The 19,303-nt window shown below is 43.5% G+C and overlaps 2 protein-coding genes across 4 annotated transcripts in view; one reads left to right on the forward strand and one right to left on the reverse strand.

Moving 5' to 3' along the window:
- The window catches only part of G3BP2 (G3BP stress granule assembly factor 2), an 80,449-nt gene extending 66,611 nt beyond the window's left edge, over positions 1-13,838 (reverse strand). For both annotated transcript variants that reach the window (XM_048211835.2, XM_044388179.3), the window contains exon 1: positions 13,481-13,838. The gene's annotated coding sequence lies outside the window, so the exon portion shown is untranslated. The remainder of the gene's footprint in view (positions 1-13,480) is intronic.
- A 146-nt stretch (positions 13,839-13,984) lies between these two features.
- The window catches only part of USO1 (USO1 vesicle transport factor), an 87,471-nt gene continuing 82,152 nt past the window's right edge, over positions 13,985-19,303 (forward strand). For both annotated transcript variants that reach the window (XM_044388177.3, XM_026509946.4), the window contains exon 1: positions 13,985-14,087. In XM_044388177.3, the coding sequence (XP_044244112.1) occupies positions 14,022-14,087 (66 nt within the window). In that variant the 5' untranslated portion in view covers positions 13,985-14,021. The remainder of the gene's footprint in view (positions 14,088-19,303) is intronic.

Consider the following 19,303-nt stretch of genomic DNA (forward strand, 5'->3'; position numbering starts at 1 on the left):
GCAAACAAATAAAATCTTTGTTTTTAAAGACTTTACTTATTTGACAGAGCCACCCAGGCGTCCAATAAATAAAATCTTTTTTATTTTTATTACTTATTTATTTTTAAAGATTTTATTTATTAGAGAGAGAGAGCACAAGCAGGGGGAGCAGCAGGCAGAGGGAGAAGCAGGCTCCCCGCTGAGCAGGGAGCCTGATGTGGGGCTCGATCCCAGGACCCTGCGATCTTGACCTGAGCCAAAGACAGATGCTTAACTGACTGAGCCACCCAGGCACGCCCCCCCCCCCCATAAATAAAATCTTGAAAAAAAAAAAAAAAAAGACAATGGAGACAATATACACGGTGCTTAGCACAAGGACTTGTTGGTACTAATTGCTGGTGTTAGGAAGTAATACCAACTACTACATGCAGGTAGAACTGAAGCTCATTGAGTCTTCACAATGAGATACACCATCTTCTGTCCTCCCGCCCCATATACACTCTATAAGCCAAGATCAAGGCGAACACAGTGAATAATAATGAAACATTTAAGAAGTACGGGTCCTACTTGCGCCATGATAAACACCTGACACAAGCTGAGCCAATCAGATTTGCAGTGTCTTCCTGAGTCGGTTACAAGGAGCTGGGCCATGAGGTTCTGTTGAGTTTGGGCCCGGGCTGGGGCAGTGGCAAGCTAATGCCACTTGCAAGCTTAACATAATGGCAGCAGAGGGGCCATGAGTCAGCAGAGAAAGCAAGTCTCAGAAAGAAACAAGACAGTGAAACAGACTCATTGGAAAAAAAACACAGAAAAGAGAATATGAAGGTTCACAGACCTGGACTGCACACCACACACACGCACACACACACACAGTACCCTTATGTTGACTCTCTAGTTCTCACGAGGCTGGGCTCTATTTCCTGGATATTTCCTTTAAGATTCCCCTATATCTTTACAATAGACCCTTCTTTGATCTGAACTTTTTTTTTCTGTTCCTTTAAACAGGAAGGGTCGTAGACTATCCTAGAACTCAACCTTTACAACCTTCCACTGTGCAATTTCAGAATAACAGGAATAGAGGCATCACTGTGGATGAGGTGAAGTGTGAACCACAGGGAGGATATAGAGATTCAACTCGAAGGTGGCAGCAGAATATCGGCGTCTACATATTGTAAATCTTATCAGTGAACTTTCATTTAAATATGTGAGCAAGAGGCAAGCTACCGAATAAGCAGAGGTCCAGCGTTTGTACCACAACGGGCCTGTTATTCTATTTCTTTCTTTTTTTTTTTTTAAGATTTATTTATCGGGGTGCCTGGGGTGGCTTAGTCAGTGAAGCGTCCAACTCTGGTTTTGGCTGAGGTCACGATCTCAGGGTCATGAGATTGAGCCCCAGGGCGGGCTCTGTGCTGGGCACGGAGTCTGCTTGGGATTCTTTCTCTCCTTCTCCCTCTGCCCTCCCTTCCCCATCCCCCCCCCCACTTTTGCTCTCTTTCTCTCTAAAATAAATAAATAGTAAGGTGCCCCTTACTATTTCTTCCTTTATTTATACCTTACTCATTTTGTGGGGGAGATGGTACACTCTAGTAGGAGTACTGGACAATGAGAAGGATTTGGGAAGGCCAGATATATCCCTCTATATTCCAGAATCTGGAATATCCAGGTTATAAGGCACTCTCAAAAAGACTTGGCTGCAAAGAGAAGAAAGAAAGGTACCACCTAAACTTGGGAAGACTTTTGGATCTTTCCCTAAGACAAACTCATGTGTTAAGGGTAAAATTTATTTCCAGAATCTTATCATTGTTCTTTTCTCAATGTGCCCTTCCTTTTTTTTTTTTTAAGATTTTATTTATTTATTTGACAGAGAGCGAGACAGCCAGCAAGAGAGGGAACACAAGCAGGGGGAGTGGGAGAGGAAGAAGCAGGCTCCCAGAGGAGGAGCCTGATGTGGGGCTCGATCCCAGAACGCCAGGATCACGCCCTGAGCCGAAGGCAGACACTTAACCTCTGTGCCACCCAGGCACCCCTCAGTGTGCCCTTCCTAAGTCACCTGTTGCCACAGGATACTCATACTGCCTACTCAGAAACCCACTCAAGTCTACCCTTTCTGAATATCACCGAATGGCCCTGTCTTCAATTAAAATGTTTATTCTTGCAAAGCATGGCTCTCATTTAGCATTTAAGATATATGACAGGAAAAAAGATATGATAGAATTAATTTATGCTAATATATAAAGGACTGTTTAGTCTAATGATGATGTACTCTTCCCACCGACATTTGCACTTTAAAAGAAGATATTTGTTGATCCAAAAGGCCAAGTCATTCATAGCAAACTTTTACTCATTGTAATCATTGGGTTGGGCAGATATTTTTTCATCCAGGCATCTTTCCAGGGCCTCTTAACTCACATGGTCTTCCCCTACTAGAATATACATTACATAAAGGCAGACACTGTTGTCTGTTTCTAATCATTGTTGAATCCTCAGTGCCAAAGACAGCACATGGCATAGTAGTTGCTCAAATAGTGTCTGTTGAATGAATAAATGATTTCAGGATTCAAATCCAAGTCTGTCTGACTTTAAAGTATAGTGTTCATTCTACTATATAAAATGGTCTTTTTCTTAAAATGAATCTTGTCACCCTCCTTATATTAAGAGGAAAAGAGAAGAAAAATAAAGGAAAGGAAGGAGAGAGATGGTATCAAAGTAGATGAAATGAAATTGAAGCTGATGCTTCAATATGGGGCCCGTTGGGCTTCTCCCATGCAGATCAATAGTTTTGTCAGGGCTCCATATGTTTCTCTTCCAGAAGTGTTTCTATTTCATATCTTTTCTAAGTTTCTTATTATTTGTGATTTTTTTTAAAAGCATGCTTGTTAAAAAAATTATTTCCAATGGAAATTATGGAACAGTTGAAAGAAGAAAACATTACCTAGGATCTTCCCAATAAAATACAACCACTCTGAATTCACATCTTGCTACATTTTCTTCTAGGTTTCTCCTTTGCTTATATTTTATTTTTATTTATTTATTTTTAAAAGATTTTTACTTATTTATCTTAGAGAGAGAGAGAGCATGCATGAGTAGGGAGAGGGACAGAGGGAGAGGGAGAGAAAGAATCTCAAGCAGACACCTCCCTGAGCACAGAGCCCAACGCAGGGCTTGATCTCATGACCCTGAGATCATGACCTGAGCCAAAATCAAGAGTCAGATGCTTGGGGTGCCTGGGTGGCTCAGTTGGTTGACTGCCTGCCTTTGGCTCACATCATGATCCCAGGGTCTTGGGATCGAGCCCCGCGTGGGGCTCCCTGCTCAGCAGGGTGTCAGCTTCTCCCTCTCCTCTGCCTGCCACACCCCTGCTTGTACTCTCTTTCTCTCTCTCTCTCAAATAAATAAAATCTTAAAAAAAAAAAATAAGAATCAGATGCTTAACCACTGAGCCACCCAGGTGCCTCCCTATGCTTGTATTTTAAACTTAGCTATGATCATTCAGTATACATAATTGAATCCTGATATATTATTTTTCTACCATCATTTTTTTGTCCTGTACTGATATTATCATTCCCTGATGTTCAGTATAAAATCCTCAGTTAAATGAAGTGAGACTTTGCTGCCAATTGGTATTAAATTTTCATAATCTTACATACTGATTCCGTGACAATGGAATTTTAAAATTCCAAGTCTTATCATTGGCCGAAGAGGAAAGGTTTTTACAGTTCCCTCTCTCTGTTAAATATTTTAAAAACTGCAAAGAATCGATAAAACATACAGTTGTGTTTATTTATAAGACTGAGCAAATGCCATTATTCTCTAACCATTTTCCCCTCCCAGGTCTTTACAGATTATCATCCCCGGGGGAATGAAGAGCCATTGCCCCAAAGAACAATTGTCTTAGACTATAAGGAGGTGAACATGCCCAAATATAAAGAAATTTGAATCGAGTTCTTTTTTAATATACACATAATGCTGTCGTAGTAAATGGTCCTAGAATCTACAGTCGTGTAGATTAACACAGCACAGAGGTAGTTTTAGTTGTATAGCTGAAGGAACGCCAAAAGATTCAAGAAAATATAGAATTTCCAAACCAGTAAAAGGTCACTAAGGTGTAGTGACTATTACCTGTTCTATTTATTACCTATGTGACTACAAGTGATTAAAAAAACAAACAAATAGATAAAAAATTGTCCCCACAAATTGGGGAGGATTTTTTTTTTAAGTATCAGCCATGTTCCTGGCTTCTTGGTAAATGTCTTACAAGCAGTATTTAATCCTTACCATGATGATCCTAGGTTGGCAAGTTGCTCATTCAGTGTTTATTCTTCCTTCTTTACTATAAGAATCATTATGTATGTATTTATTTATTTTGGCCCTTCCCCTTTGCCTGTTTTCCTTTCCAGAATAAGGATGCCATGCTGGCAATGACGCAGCCAGCTTGTCACCACAAAGATAAAAGCCTCAAGCCAGGGATGGCTGAGCAGAAAGATTCCAGCTTAGACTGCAGGTGACATCGTAAAAGCTACTCTGTGCCGGCCCTGCTCTTCCTCCCTTCTCATTTGTCTAAGACACTCTTGGGTTTCCCGTTGTAGCAGCACATGGTCACCCCAACTGATACGGCAAAGTTAAGTCATTTGCCCAAGGCGACACTGTCCAGAAGTGGCAAGACGAGAATGAAAACCCAGGTCCGTCTTGGTTTGCAAACAAAACTTGCCTTTTGGGCCTATGCCACGCTGAAGCCCAGGTTTTCTCTCTCTGGGAAATAGGAATAAGGATTTCTAGCCTTCCACGATGACATACACACAGGAGTACCTAGAGCGGCGCCTGTCACAGAGGACAGACTCCCAGTGTTTGCTGAATCAGTAGTTCAAGAACCCAAGCACTACTGTTTTCAGTATGCTGCGATGCAGAGCTATTTTAAGGACTGGGAAACACACACACACACACACACACACACACACACACAAACTGTTTCTGTGGGTGTAATACTCTAGTTGCAGAGATTAGTCAGCAGTTTCATTGAGTTTCTCAGATCTCTCGCCACTCTATTCTCTTTCTCTTCTCTGCCTCCTCTCTCCTTCATAGAAGCCCTTCTCGTCTTATCAATCAGCTCCTGCAAGCCCAGCTCCCCATCCCATCCTACCCCCAAAAAAGAGGGAGGGGGCATATGGATTCGGAGAGAAAAGCTCTTTAAAAGAAGTGGCTCATTCTGCTGGGGAAGACAGGAGTTAGCCCACAGGAGGGACCATCCTTCCCGGATTGGCAGGGAAAAATCAAATATAGGGATGTGAGCAGCAGTCCGGAGGAGCAGACTCTAAAAGGCTCCAGGCAGGGGAGCTAAAGCTGCAGGAAGGCACCGAATCCTCACCAGATGCGCAAGGACACAGCAGAGCTTGGAATCGCTCATTTCTATTACAAGGAAGCGTGTTAAATGCGTACTTTTATTGATTTGTTTTAAAAGGTATGAATTGTGAACTTTTTAAAAACAAAGATCTTGAAATTTACTATACCATGCAATAAGTACCAAAATACCAGGAGAGTCATTTTGCTCTGACCCAGATACTAGAACCAGACCTAGATAGCAGAGCCCTCACAGGAAGGAGACTGGCTGCGGCAATGACCTATTGGGACACTGGACTCTGAGCTATTTAGGAGTCACTATTCACATACCTGGGAGAGAGGGAGCAGTTTTAGGACTTGGGTCTGGGGCACTTGGGTCCGACAGGCTGTGGTCCCGCCCTGGAAAAGCCACGTGTGAATGGGAGGATTGGAGGTGGGGTGAGGGTAGTGGGGAGAGCGAGCTACAGTTCTTGCAGCTCTTCATACTACCTACAGCAAGTGTGGTGTTCATGAGATCCCAGCAAGGCAGCATCAGGGAATGATCAGGCCGAAGAGGAGACTTCTCTTCCTTGCCTCTCCGTGCTCATGATTTTCTCATCTTCCATTTCTCTGGAATGGACGCCTGAGCCACTGGCAGAGAATTACAACCTCATCCAACTCCCCTCTTCTTTTCCTGAACCATCTGCCTATGTCAGTTCTGGACCCTTCAACCAATATGGGCAAGTTACTGAGCCCACCCCCAATTATGTGTGGTGTATTCAAAAACCACAGGCCATTGGCACCTTATAGTCAACTTCATTAAAGGGCTGGAATTGGGGAGAGAATGGACTCTGGAAGTGTGGGCTGGCTTTGAAAAGTTCTGGTCCAGGTCAGCTAACCATTCTGCTGACCTGAAAGCCCAATCTACCTTCAGAGACTGTATTCTTTTTTTTTTTTTTTTTTTTTAAGATTTTATTTATTTATGTGACAGAGAGAGGCAGCCAGCGAGAAAGGGAACACAAGCAGGGGGAGTGGGAGAGGGAGAAGCAGGCCTCCCGCTGAGCAGGAAGCCCGATGCAGGGTGCCATCCCAAAATGCTGGGACTATGACCTGAGCCGAAGGCAGACGCTTAAGGACTGAGCCACCCAGGTGCCCCCAGAGACTGTATTCTGATCTCAGGAGACACCCTACAGAGTCCCCGGCACCCCATCCCCTCCCATGTACTCACTTGGGCCATAGACTCAGGCAAATGAATTAGGTCAGCTGCAACTTGCTCTGGGATCATGGATTGCTGGTAGAGGTGGCAGTGACTTCATAATCAACCATCTTAAGCTTCCACGGAATCTTGGCAACAGCCAGTATTGTGAACTTCAAAGGATTTGGGCTAGCTATGGACTGCGCCAGTAAAAACCCCATCCTGGCTGTTCAAGACCTGCCTGTTCGGCTAGCTGGGAAGAGAAGGGGAAGAGAAGGGCATAGTGTGGAGGTGACCGCAAACTCTCCACATCGGGCAAGAGTGCCAGGGCCTGGATCTGATAAATCCGTCCCTCAATAAATAGTTTTATAGAAAGTCCTTTCGAACTGAAAATGGGATTTCCCAATTTAGATGTTTCATAAGTAAGCAATTCTGTTTATTGTATTTTCTCAAAAATGAAAACACACCTGGACCACAGTTGTTTTTTTTTTTAAGGGTAAAGATACAGCTTTGCTTGTAGACAGAAATACAGTGCAATGTGAAATTACTTTTATTACATAATGCAACATGATCTTTTGAACCTTTTGCAGAGCAACAGAACTGAGGCCAGCAATATGCTAGTAGCACTGCTGGAAAACTATTTTTCAAAAAAAACTGGCAAGCAGTCAAGTCCATTAGGGCATACAGTGAGCATCCATTGTTTTTTCTATCCTGATAAACTTTCCCCTGGCACGGTATTCCAGATTTCCTTTGAAGAAAGTCCCTGTTCTCCTGTTCTTATGCCTTTTGCTTTCAGATGAACTGAGGACTCTCACTGCTGGCTTTGCAGGTGGGCATGTGAATCACGGCCAATCAGTGTCTCTCACACACTGGGCTACAGGAATTGGCCCAACACATGGGCACATGACTCAGCCAGATGCACCGAGTCATGAGGAGAGAGGTTAGGAGTCTTCCCTGATGAACTTGGATCTGGGAGATTATAGGACTGACAGCCATCTTGCCCCTGTATGGAGCCAGAGAAAGAAACCAATAAAAAGAGCAGAGCCCAGAAATAGAGAAAGCCCAGATCCTGGGGACATTGTCTTGATGCCCCAGATTAAACCATATCTAAAGTCACAGAATTTTCAGTAACATCAGCCAGTATCGTTTCAGTTAAGTACAATTATAGAGTAATATCTTTATACGTTCAGTTTTTAAGAAAATGATGGCACACATCAAAGATGATTTGGCTTTCCTTTAATGAGTACTTACTAGATTTCAGGTAGTAAAGTATTTTTTTCAAAAAAATAACTAAATAAAATGAAGTACTTTTTTCTTAAAGATTTATGTATTTTATTTTTTTTTAAGATTTTATTTATTTATTTGAGAGAAAGAGAGAGAGAGAGCGCACAAGCAGGGGGAGCGGCAGGCAGAGGGAGAGGGAGAAGCAGGCTCACGGATCAGGGAGCCTGATGAGGGGCTCGATCCCAGGACCCTGGGATCATGACCTGACCTGAAGGCAGACGCTTAATGACTGAACCACTCAGGAGCCCCAAGATGTACTGTAGAGAGAAAGAGTGCACATGAATGAGCAAGTGCGGGGGGGTGGGGGGTGGGCAGAGGTAGAGGGAAACTTGAGCAGATCTCAACTCGGGGCTCGATCTCATGACCCTGAGATCACTACCTGAGATGAAACCAAGAACTGGATGCTCCACTGAGCACACCACCCAGAGGCCCCTGGGGCATTAAGTATTAAGGATGTTAAAGTTATTCTCTAATAAAATCCTAACAACCGCATTTATTTCCTTTCTAAACAGGCAGAGTAGGAATTTGAACCCTGGACTCTAGAACATGTGAGGCTACTTGACTATTGATCATGCCTTGGTCACATTTCACATCTCCTCTTTTAGTAGATGTGAAATTAGTCCAAAATTTTAGCCTCTCAATCTTTTTGTTCAAATGAAATAGGCAATGTAAACAAATGAAATCTATAGAGTGGAACAGGATGGGAGTCCAGAATCTTCTTTCTTGCACCCTCCTCTCCTAATGAATTCTTAGGCCTTTAAAAAAATGTTTTGAGGGGGGCCTGAGTGGCTCAGTCAGTTAAGCGTCTGCTTTCGGCTCAGATCATGATTCCAGGGCCCTGGGAAGAGAAACTGCCCCCAGTCAGGCTCCCTGCTCAGCAGGGAGTCTGCTTCTCCCTCTGCCACTCCCCCTGTTCATGCTCTCTCTTTCTCTCTCTCGAATAAATAAATAAAATCTTTAAAAAAATCAAAACATATTTTGAAAAGCACTTCATGGGATACAATGAGGATGAAGGTGTATGTACCCTCTGCATACTGACATGGAACAATCTCCAAGACATATTAAATGGGAAAAAGGTGCAGGACAGCATATACAATGTCCTACACTTATTTATGTTATTTTAAAAAAGAGAGAGAGAATAACAGAGGCATTAAATATACATTTTTGAGTATCTAGAAGGATAAACAAGAACTGTTTGCATTGATTACCTGTGTGGCCAAGGAATACAGATGGGGAACTTTTTACTATATACCCTTTTGTACTTTTTATTTTAACCATGTGAATGTATTACTGTCTTAGAAAAAGGAGGAGGAAGGGAAGGAGAGGGAGGAAGAGGAGGAGGAGGTGGAGGAGGAGAAGGAGAAGAGGGAGGAGAAGAAAAACACTTATTAGTGTGAATCTCCAAGCAAGGTAAGCTGGCCATTGGGTGGTCGAGATGTTTCTCCCAGTGGGCTGAGATCTAGTCCCAAAAATATAAATTCTTTCTCCCACAGAATATTTACCTTTACATAGGACTAAACATGAATTATTAAGTTAGTCATTAAAGGCCAATAAAATATTCATCAACTAAAATTAGCACGTTAATAAAATTTTCTGAGGACCCCGATGCAGATTCTATTGAGGAAGTCTGGCTGCCACGCAATGCTTAGCAACACTGCAGAATTTCTGCTCCCATGCACACAGGCTGAAAGCAGGAATTTCCTCATCTGGGGAATTCATTCACCCATTAGAGTTACCAAGTGCTTACTATGTGTCAGATACTGTGCTAAGCACTGAGGATAAAGCATTTCACAGAAGGACTAAAATCACTGCCTCATGGACTTACATTCTGCTGGCAATGAGGATATAAACAAGATAAAGATGTAAAATATATACTACACGCCATTGGTCCCGCAATGAACATTTTTTCACATTTTAGGAAACCTGAAATTGGGATGCATCTAACAATTGGCAGGGCTTAATTTCTTTCTTTCTTTCTCTGAGGGACATTTAATGGTGTCTTAGATCTGATGAAATACAGGAAAAAATACATATGGGAAAATACTGTATCAGACTGACAAGTGCTACAGAGAAAAATAAGCAGAGCAGAGGGAGAAGGAGCATGGGGAAACTGCAACCTACAACAGTCAGGAGAGGCCTAGGTCACATTTGAGCAGACTTAGTTAAACAGGTGAAGGAGCAAGCCATTCATCTATATGGGTGGAACAGCAGCATCCCCAGTACAGGAAAAGAACAAGGGGAGAGGGGAGAGTAAGTTTCAGAAACACAAGATGCTTATGTGGATAGAGAGGAGGGAAATGTAGCAGGAGATGAGGTCAGGGGGATAACACAGGGGCCAGATTATGTAGGGACTTGCAGGCCATATTTCTGCATGATCGTTGCCCTGAGTGTACAAGAGGCTGGGTAGCATAGTACCTAAGAGCACAGGTCTTGGAGCCAGATCTCGGATTTATGTCCTACCTCTGCCACTTCCTAGCTGTAGGACATCAGGCAAATTACTCTCTGCCTGTGTCACCATCTGTAAAATGGGGCTACTATCACTACCCACCTCGTAAGGTTGTTGTGAGGATTAAGAAAAGTATTCTATGTAAAACACTTTGGATAGACAGAGCCTGGTAAAAAAAGGCACACCACCTATGTGTTTAATATTGTTGTTATTGATTGGTTATGAATTTCAATAGCTGCCTCATCGTTAGGAATTTATTTTTCTGTATGTTGTTTGGTTAATGGATAGTAATGCATAATTGTATCAACAATGCTTTTGGGGGCACCTGGCTGGCTCAGTCGGTAGGGTGTGCGACTCTTGATCTCCGGGTCATGAGTTCGAGCCCCGCGTTGTGCACAGAGTTGACTTAAAAGAAAACAAAACAAAACAATGTTTTTGGACACTGATTTTGCAGTAATTAGTCTCTAAAGACCTGTGTATGGTGTATTTCAAATACAAATTATCATCTCATCTTTCTAAGCAGTTATAGACAACACTCCACCACACCACCATCACACCAACTAAAAAACAATCTTGTGCAATTATATTTCATTGCTTAGTTGAGTATGCCACGAGAAAGTAAGAAAGGATGGGGGAAATGGGCCACTGAAGCGACACTGAAGTAGGGGATTGTAAGGAGCAATTTAAAAAATGAATTTCAAACCAGTTAATTGTGTTAGTCGCTTTGTTCTCAGGTTTCGTTTAAAGAAAAACCACTCTTATTCACCCAAGTTAAAATGTTTGATTATGTATATTTTAATGATCTGTGGCATTCTTATCCCGAATGTTTAAAGTTATGCAAGTCTGAAGTATAATGGCATAAGTCAGGTAGTCACAATTTTTTCATGTTTTCTCTTTATTTAAGAGACGGTCCTTGAACATCTATCATATTAAAGGAATTATACTAAATGATAAGAGGCTACAAACAGGAACAAGACATGGTCCCTGACTTTTCTCTATAAAATTAGTGGAAGTACATTCACATGGAACTCCCTCCTGTTAAATAAGAAGTCCATTTCATGGCTGTTCTGCAGTCATGATGCCTATGCTCCCCTTTCAGACCCCAAAGGAGGGACAAATTAGCCACTGTACCCTCTCTACTTCCTCCAGAGACTGGAAGTGGTGAGCAGCTCCAACCCTTGCCGGACACCAAGACAGAGGCAAGACTATGGGGGGGGGGGGCAGAATGGGGGCTCTACCGTCACCTCCTCTGGACCCAACTGTCCATTCCTCCTGCCCACAGTCCTTCCGGCCCAGGGGATGCTGTTAGGGAAGAAAACAGGTCAACTGGAGGGAAAACTCACAGTATGCTGTTACTGACCTACAATACTCACTAGTTTAAAACAAAGCAGGGCATTTTGACAAGGTCGGTGCCTTATAAGAATTTAGCGAAAATGTCAAGGCACTGTTTCTGTATTATGAAAGAATATTTGTAGTAGATATCCATGAGCCCCACTCCAGATGATGTGGTAGAGTGAGGCACAGGAAGAAGGTGAGGAGAGGCTCAGGAAAGGGTGGGGCTTAGGGACTGAGTGAGGTTCTTGGCACACATTACTTGGTAATAGCAATCTGAGCATTTATTGATCACTTTTTTTAGGCTGCAACAAAATGCCCTCATGGAAAATGTCTGAAGCAAATGTCAAATGTCCAGTTTTCAAGCAGAAGACAATGCTTAGTGCACAGTATTTTGGGCTGTATGATCCCAACCATTCTCCAAGTCACCCAAGCTTAAAACCTTGGCAATAGAAAAGGAAATTTCACCATAGCCTCTGTGATATGTGTTATCTACAATTCCACCTCACAGGCGAAAAAAGGACCCCCCTCCTCAGCATGATATTCCTATATCCATAATGTCTTCCTCATTTATCCATCAATACCTTTTATGACAGGGCCAACATACAGAGATACAAAAACGAATAACATAGCCCTGCCCCTAACAGTTTGGCTTCACAAGCATTTATTGAGTGCTCTCCACATATTAACAACTGCAAAGTGCTAGCACAGACACATGTATCTTAATTTCAGGGAAAGCTTTCAGATGATGCCAGAGTTAAGTCTTAAGGAACCAGTAGGAGTTTCCTTGATGAAGAGGTGGTAGGGGAAGGGCATATCCAGGCATAATTCCACAGTACATGGGGGAGGCAGGAGCTGGAAAGACAGGAGCCAGAACATAACAGGCCTGGATACCAAGCTACAGAGAGTGGATTTTATTATGGAGCAAATGGACAACCACCTTTGGATTTTAAGAAGAGTACCAACATGGACAGATGTTTTGTGGTTGTTAGGCTCATCCAAGGGTGACTGGACTGGAGACTGAACTGGACAGAAGCCAAGGCTTGAATGCAGACAAACTAGTTAGGAAGCTACTGCTATAATCTTGGTGAAAAATGATGAGAACATAAACTATGTCAGAGGCAGAGAGGATGAAGAGCACAGGACCTGTTTGAGAAATATTCTATAAATAGAAATGAAAGGACTTGAACACTGGACATGTGGGGGTGAAATCCAGAACATAAGATTCCTCCCAGTGTCCTCCTTCTAGCTTAGGCGATTATTTGGCTAGTGGTACTGTTGAGGGTGGCAAGACACAAAGAAGCATATTGATTTCTTTTTTTTTTCCCTTTAATGGAGGCTGGGAAAGATGATGAGTTCAGTTTTAAATGCTGAATTTGAGATCTGGAGGGGATCCAAGTGGAGAGGTGTATGAATCAGTAAGCTAACTCGACCCTGCGCTTTTTAGGCTCAAGAAATTTACAAGACTACTCCAGAAACATGTGTACCTACCTGGGCAATCGCATTTCAAAAGCGGCAGGGCATTCCATTTTGAAAAAAAATGACATTTTTCATATTTAAAAAAAAACACTGAAAATGCAGGGGTTGAGAGTTAACAAAATATGCTACTAAATGCCAAACTGACCCTATAGATCAATGTATTTTCTCTAATAAGCTAAATGCAGGGTTCGATCGTTTTCCACCTCACACCACTTGAAAATAGCGGCGTACCTGGTGTTAGGATCTAGGAATTCCTTTTATAACAGGTTTGAAGAGCAAGAACTGAGAAATGCGCCCTCCGGTGGCAATGGAATGAGGGGGCTCTAGCACCCTTTTTACCACCAAACAAAGCCCTGTAAAGAAATGCAATTTACAAGGATCAGAAGGCCAGAAGGCTCGTACTGCTAAACCGCAAAACCAAACGAACCCTCCCAGGGGCCGGGACCCCTTACCTGTCACGTCGGCCGAAGTAAAATTTCACTTTCGACTCAACAAAATACGACCCCAGATTCGACAGCTTGCAGTAAGTCCCCTTCGGCGAAAATTAAACACCCCGCAAACCAAAACACGTACACTACCGGGATTCTCTCCAGCCGGCGGGGCCGGGCTTCGACCACGTGGGTGGCTGGGACCAGCAGTAGTTACCCGCGAAGGGCGGGTGCAGGAGGCGTGTCCCTGCCGAGGGAGGCGGGACCTGCGCAGTGGGCGGCGCTTGGGCAGATACGGGCTACCGGCCTCCTCTCGCCTACTTCTCCCCTTTGCCTTCGCCCTTCGAGCCGCCACGTAATGCCACGTCCCCGCGCATGCGCATCTTGACTAGTGGTGGCGGCTGTTTCCGGGCTTAGGGGGCTGGAGCGGCCGCGGAGTAGGAGGCGTTGGTGGCAGCGGCCGGGGAGTGCAGAGTGCGGGCTTGGGGGCCAGGCCCTGCCGAGGGCAGGAAAAGTTACCTCTTATTTCCCAAGGGGCCGGTAGAGCCGGTGGCTGAGCGACAAGATGAATTTCCTCCGCGGGGTAATGGGGGGTCAGAGTGCCGGACCCCAGCACACAGAAGCCGAGACGGTGAGAGGAGCGCGATGGGTCCGGGACTTTGGAAGGGTTCGGGCAGGAACGGGACGGAAGATTCGGGGGCCTGGAGGTGACTTCCCGCGCCCCGCCGTAGGCTGGGGGTTCGCTTGCTGTCTCTCCCTTTGCCTCCCTTTCTCTGCTGAAACCCCCGAGTTATTCCCTTACGCCCCCAGCGCAGCCCCCCCCCCCGCGGCGTTTCGGCCAGGCTGACAGCAGCCGCGCCCCAAGCTCCACAGGCCCGGCGTGGAGGGTGGTCCTCGGGTAGTGCCGCCCGGCAAGGGCTCGATTCTGGGCACAGGTGGCTCGACCTGTCTCCAGTGCCCCTCGGGGCTTCGGGCCCTTGCCTCCTTTCGCCTGTCTCCCCTGGCCGAGAGGAACCTGAAGTCCTGCTCCCTCCGTCGCAGCCTGGAATAGGGCACAGGGGAAGACTGCAAGGTTTAAAACCCAGCTGTTGACTCGAGCATGTGGCTAAGAATAAAACGATAGTTTGTGGACATAAGGCCACCTGTCCCTTCAGCTGGAGGAAGGTCGTTCTGCCAGGTGTTACTAGTTCAGACCTCGTTTTTAGGGCTCCTCCAATTCTGTGGCATTTGGGGAATACCCGCTTGAACGTATAGGGGTATTTCGCGCTCAAACCGCTTTGGGACATATCCCCGGCTTTCCCTGACCCCATGCAGAAGTCTGAACCCTTGGTAACACTATTTGCAGCGTCACTTTAAAAACTTGTAAACCACTGAATACAGTATTTGATAGTTGGTACAATGCTAGGTTTAGGATAAACTTACTTTGAAGTTTGGTTAGTTTCTATTAGAAATGAGTGTGTGTGTGACATTTTAAAAATTATTCGAGAATAATTTTAGATCTACAGAAAAGTGACAAAGTATAACATTTTAAAGGTAAACTTCGGGTAGTATTCATAGACATAATTGGGGTGTCTATGAGCATAGGTCCTAGGTCTTATGTTCTGTGTTACCGGGATCTTGAAGGATAATAATAGCTTTCGTTTGTCAAGCTCTTACCTTGAGGTAGGTACTATGCTGAGCTCTTTATAGTCTATATTTTCCATTAATCTAACCACCCTGCAAGATGGATGATAGTATCTTCACTTTACAAATGAAGAAATGAGGTTTAGAGAGGTGAAATAACTTGACCAAGGTCACACTGCTAGTCATACTAGAGCCAGGATTCAACCACGGTTTGCCTTACTTCTTAGCCTAGGTTTTCTTGCTGATCCCCATATTTTAATACTTACCTGGGAATTTTGAAAATTTATGTAATATTAAAATTAACCTCTCAGATCTGGATTAGAACTGTTTATTTTTTTAAGATTTTGTTTATTTATTCGACAGAGAGAGAGAGAGAGAGAGCACAAGCAGGGGGAGTGGCAGACAGAAGGAGAGGAAGAAGCAGGCTCCCTGCAGAGCAGGGGGAGCCCAATGTGGGACTCATCCCAGGATCTTGGAATCATGACCTGAGCCTAAGGCAGTCGCTTAACCAACTGAGCCACCCAGGCTCCCATGGATTAGAACTGTTTAAAGCAGAAGTTGAAAGCTGATGAATCTGTTTTCCTTCATTTGAAAACCAGGAGATTTCATCTGCATGTGCGTGGGCACGCACCCCCCCCCCCGATATTTGGCTTCTTTTGTCTGCTCCCACATGGCTACAAGGCACGCACACTGCCCTGTTGTAAGACCATGCTTTCTCCAGATTACCAAAGTCACAGCCTACTTCTTCTGCGTTTGTTCATTTATTTTATTTCTGGTATTTTTTGTTTGAGGCACCAAGTATGGTTTATTAGAGCTTGCTTTGGATTTAGACCTTGATTTGAATCTTTGTCTTCCACCCCTAATTTGATTGGATCAGGCAAGAGATGGATAATACCCTGTGAGTAAAGTAAGGAAACCACCTGCTTTTATGCGTATAAATGAGGATTAAGTGAAATAAGAAATAGAGCCTGGCGGGGCGCCTGGGTGGCTCAGTCAGTTAAGCGTCTGCCTTTGGCTCAGGTCATGATCCCAGGGTCCTGGGATCCCTGCAGCGGGCTCCCTGCTCAGTGAGGAGTTTGCTTTTTCCTCCCCCTCTGCCCCTCCCTCATGCTCATGCTCTCTCGATCTCTGACTCTCTCTCTCAAATAAATAAAATCTTAAGAAAGAAAGAAAGCAGGCGAGCTCCTGGGACTTAGTATGTGCTCAATAAAGGGTTATCTGCCTTTAGAGGAAGACTATTTTTTTTAAATAGTTGGCCTTGTCACAATGACTTCGGTAGAAAAGATGGTGAATAATCAAGTATAGGATTTTAAAGCTGGAAGGTCCTTTGCAGATCACGTTCAACCCCCTCATTTTACAAGTTAGGAAACTGAGGCACAGATCACTAAACAACTTGCACGGTTATTACAGAACTGAGACTAGAAAACTGATCTTGCCATAGTGCATAGAACAACATAATATTTACATCGTGATTTCAAAATGAAGTTTGGGAGCGCCTGGGTGGCTCAGTCATTAAGTGTCTGCCTTCGGCTCAGGGCGTGATCCCAGAGTCCTGGGATCGAGCCCTACATCAGGCTCCTCCGCTGAGAGCCTGCTTCTTCCTCTCCCACTCCCCCTGCTTGTGTTCCCTCTCTTGCTGGCTGTCTCTCTCTCTGTCAAATAAATAAATAAAATCTTTAAAAAAAAAACAAAAAACAAACTGAAGTTTGAGTATCACGTGTATGTTGTTTATGTAAACTGAAAGGAAAGTCAGGGTCTTTGTTCTTGCCTAACTCTGAGCATGCATACTCAAAATTGGAAAAGTAATTTGTCTTATGAAGAGAATTAATAGTTTACTCCAAGTTACAGTATGAATTAAATTTGTTTCATCATCTCACTCCATTAGGAAATATAACCGGTAAAAGGGGTCATGGGTCACTAATTTGAAAGTATTTGTATGGGCACCTGCGTGGCTCAGTCGGTTAAGCAGCTGCCTTTGGCTCAGGTCATGATCTGGGGTCCTGGGATGAGTCCTGCATTGGGCTCCCTGCTCAGCGGGGAGTCAGCTTCCCCCCTCCCCTTCCCCCCTGCGCGGGCTTGCTGGAGTGCACTCTCTCTCTATCTCTCATGCCTGCACGCTCATGCAAAATAAATAAAATTTTTTAAAAAGTATTTGTAGGACATCAGTAGAATGAGTGGTACAGTTTAGATGTTTTAACTGGTGATTTGATCTGGTCTGGATATTCAAGTTGCCAGAATTGGAAACTTCCAACTTATACATTATTGTTTAATATTTTGTAATTTTTTCCATTTCTGTAAAATTAAATCATTCTCATTGTGGTTTTCCATCTTTTGTGCTTTTCTCCAGCAGAAAGCCTCTTTGTCTAAGGTCTACCTGTCCTTTATTTTACTTTATTTTTTTATATCTTATTATTTTTTTGTTGTTGAAGATTTTTAAAAATTTTAAGTAATCTATACACCCAACGTGGGGCTCGAACTTACAACCCTGAGATGAAGAGTTGTGTGCTCTAGCGACTAAGCCAGTCAGACACCCCTAAAGTCTAGCTGTCCTTTAAATTTTTTTTTTAAGAGAGAACGCAGGGTGCCTGGGTGGCTCAGTCAGTTAAGTGTCTGCCTTCCGCTCAGGTCGTGATCTCAGGGTCCTGGGATCAAGCCCTGCGTTGGGCTCCCTGCTCAGCGGGGAGCTTGTTTCTCCTTCTTCCCACTGCTTGTGCTCTCTCTCTCTCTCAAATAAATAAATCTTTAAAAAAAGAGAGAGAGAGAATGCAAACCTGTGCTGGGTGGTGGGGGTGGCAGGTGGGCAGGGGCAGAGGGAGAGAGGGAGAGAATCCTAAGCAGGCTCCACGACCAGGGCAGACCAGCACAGAGCCTGGCGCTGGCTCCATCTCAGGGCCCTGAGATCATGACCTGAGCCAAAATCATGAGTCAGATGCTTAACCAACTGAGCCACCCAGGTGCCCCTAACTGTCCTTTAAATCCACCCTTATTTTTCCTCCCACTAAACTGCAGATAATCTCTTTCCCCTCTGAGCAATCTTCACATTTTAACTAGATTGTGCATTTCTTAAGCTTTCTACTATTTGTATATGTTTCATCTTTTCTAGACTCTTAAATGTCTTTAGGGAAGAGTTCAAAAGTATTTTAATCTTTGTTTTTCCATAGTAGTAGATATTCAGTGAAGTATTTGTTGAATGAATTATAGAGGTGTCTGGGTGGCTTAGTCAGTTAATTGTCCGAGTCTTTTAGCCCAGGTGGTGATCTCAGCGTCACGAGACGCTCAGTGAGGAGTCTTGCTTGAGATTCTTTCCCTCTCCTTCTGTCCTTCCCGTTGCTTGTGCTTGCTCACTCGCTGTCTGTCTCTAAAATAAATAAGTCTTCGGTAAATGAATGAATGAATGAACTATAGTGTTACATGAAAGAATTCCCAGATTATAATCATAGCAGCTTACAAATTACGAGGTGCTAAAACAATACTTTTTAAAAACTGTAGGAATCAAAGTTCTAGAATGATTGATGTCCGTTTTGTCAAACTTTGTACTTAAGGGATTTTTCCAAATTTACTGTGGTTTTACTGCTTTCCTGTTTGCATTTTCTTTCTTTCTTTTTTTTTTTTGGTGGGGAGCAAAGCAGAGTTTATTGAGTGATAATACAAAGCTCTCCAAGAGGGAGGGGACTTGAGAGGGTTGCCCTGTTTTCCTGTTTTCTCTTAGTGAACTTAAGTATCTTCTGAATGTGTTAAGAGTTAAATTATTGATTTTTTTTTTTGAAGATTTCATTTTTAAGTAATCTCTACACCTAACGTGGGGCTCAAGCTTACAACCCCGAGATCAAGAGTTGCATGCTTTACCGACTGAGCCAGCTAGGTGCCCTTATTATTGATTTTATAGTTCCTAAATTTTCATAGTGTTGGTTAAGAGTAACTTTGGGTTAATATTAAGATGTTCTCTAGAGACAAAGTAGTAAATACTTGTATTTGTATCATATGATAATAATTCTATAAAATTTTAAATATTTTAAGTCTAGAATTTCATCCTCATTAAACTTTGCATATTTTAGAGTCAAATACTTTTTATTTTTTAAGTTTTATTTATTTAAGTAATGTCTGCACCCATTGTGGGGCTTGAACTCATGACCCTGAAATCAAGAGTTCACATGCTTTTCCAACTGAGCCAGCCAGGCGCCTCTTAGAATCAAATACTTTTAAATTTGATTTCTCTTTTTCACC

This window comes from Ursus arctos, unplaced genomic scaffold, assembly GCF_023065955.2.
Source record: "Ursus arctos isolate Adak ecotype North America unplaced genomic scaffold, UrsArc2.0 scaffold_9, whole genome shotgun sequence".
NCBI classification, from domain to species: Eukaryota; Metazoa; Chordata; class Mammalia; order Carnivora; family Ursidae; genus Ursus; species Ursus arctos.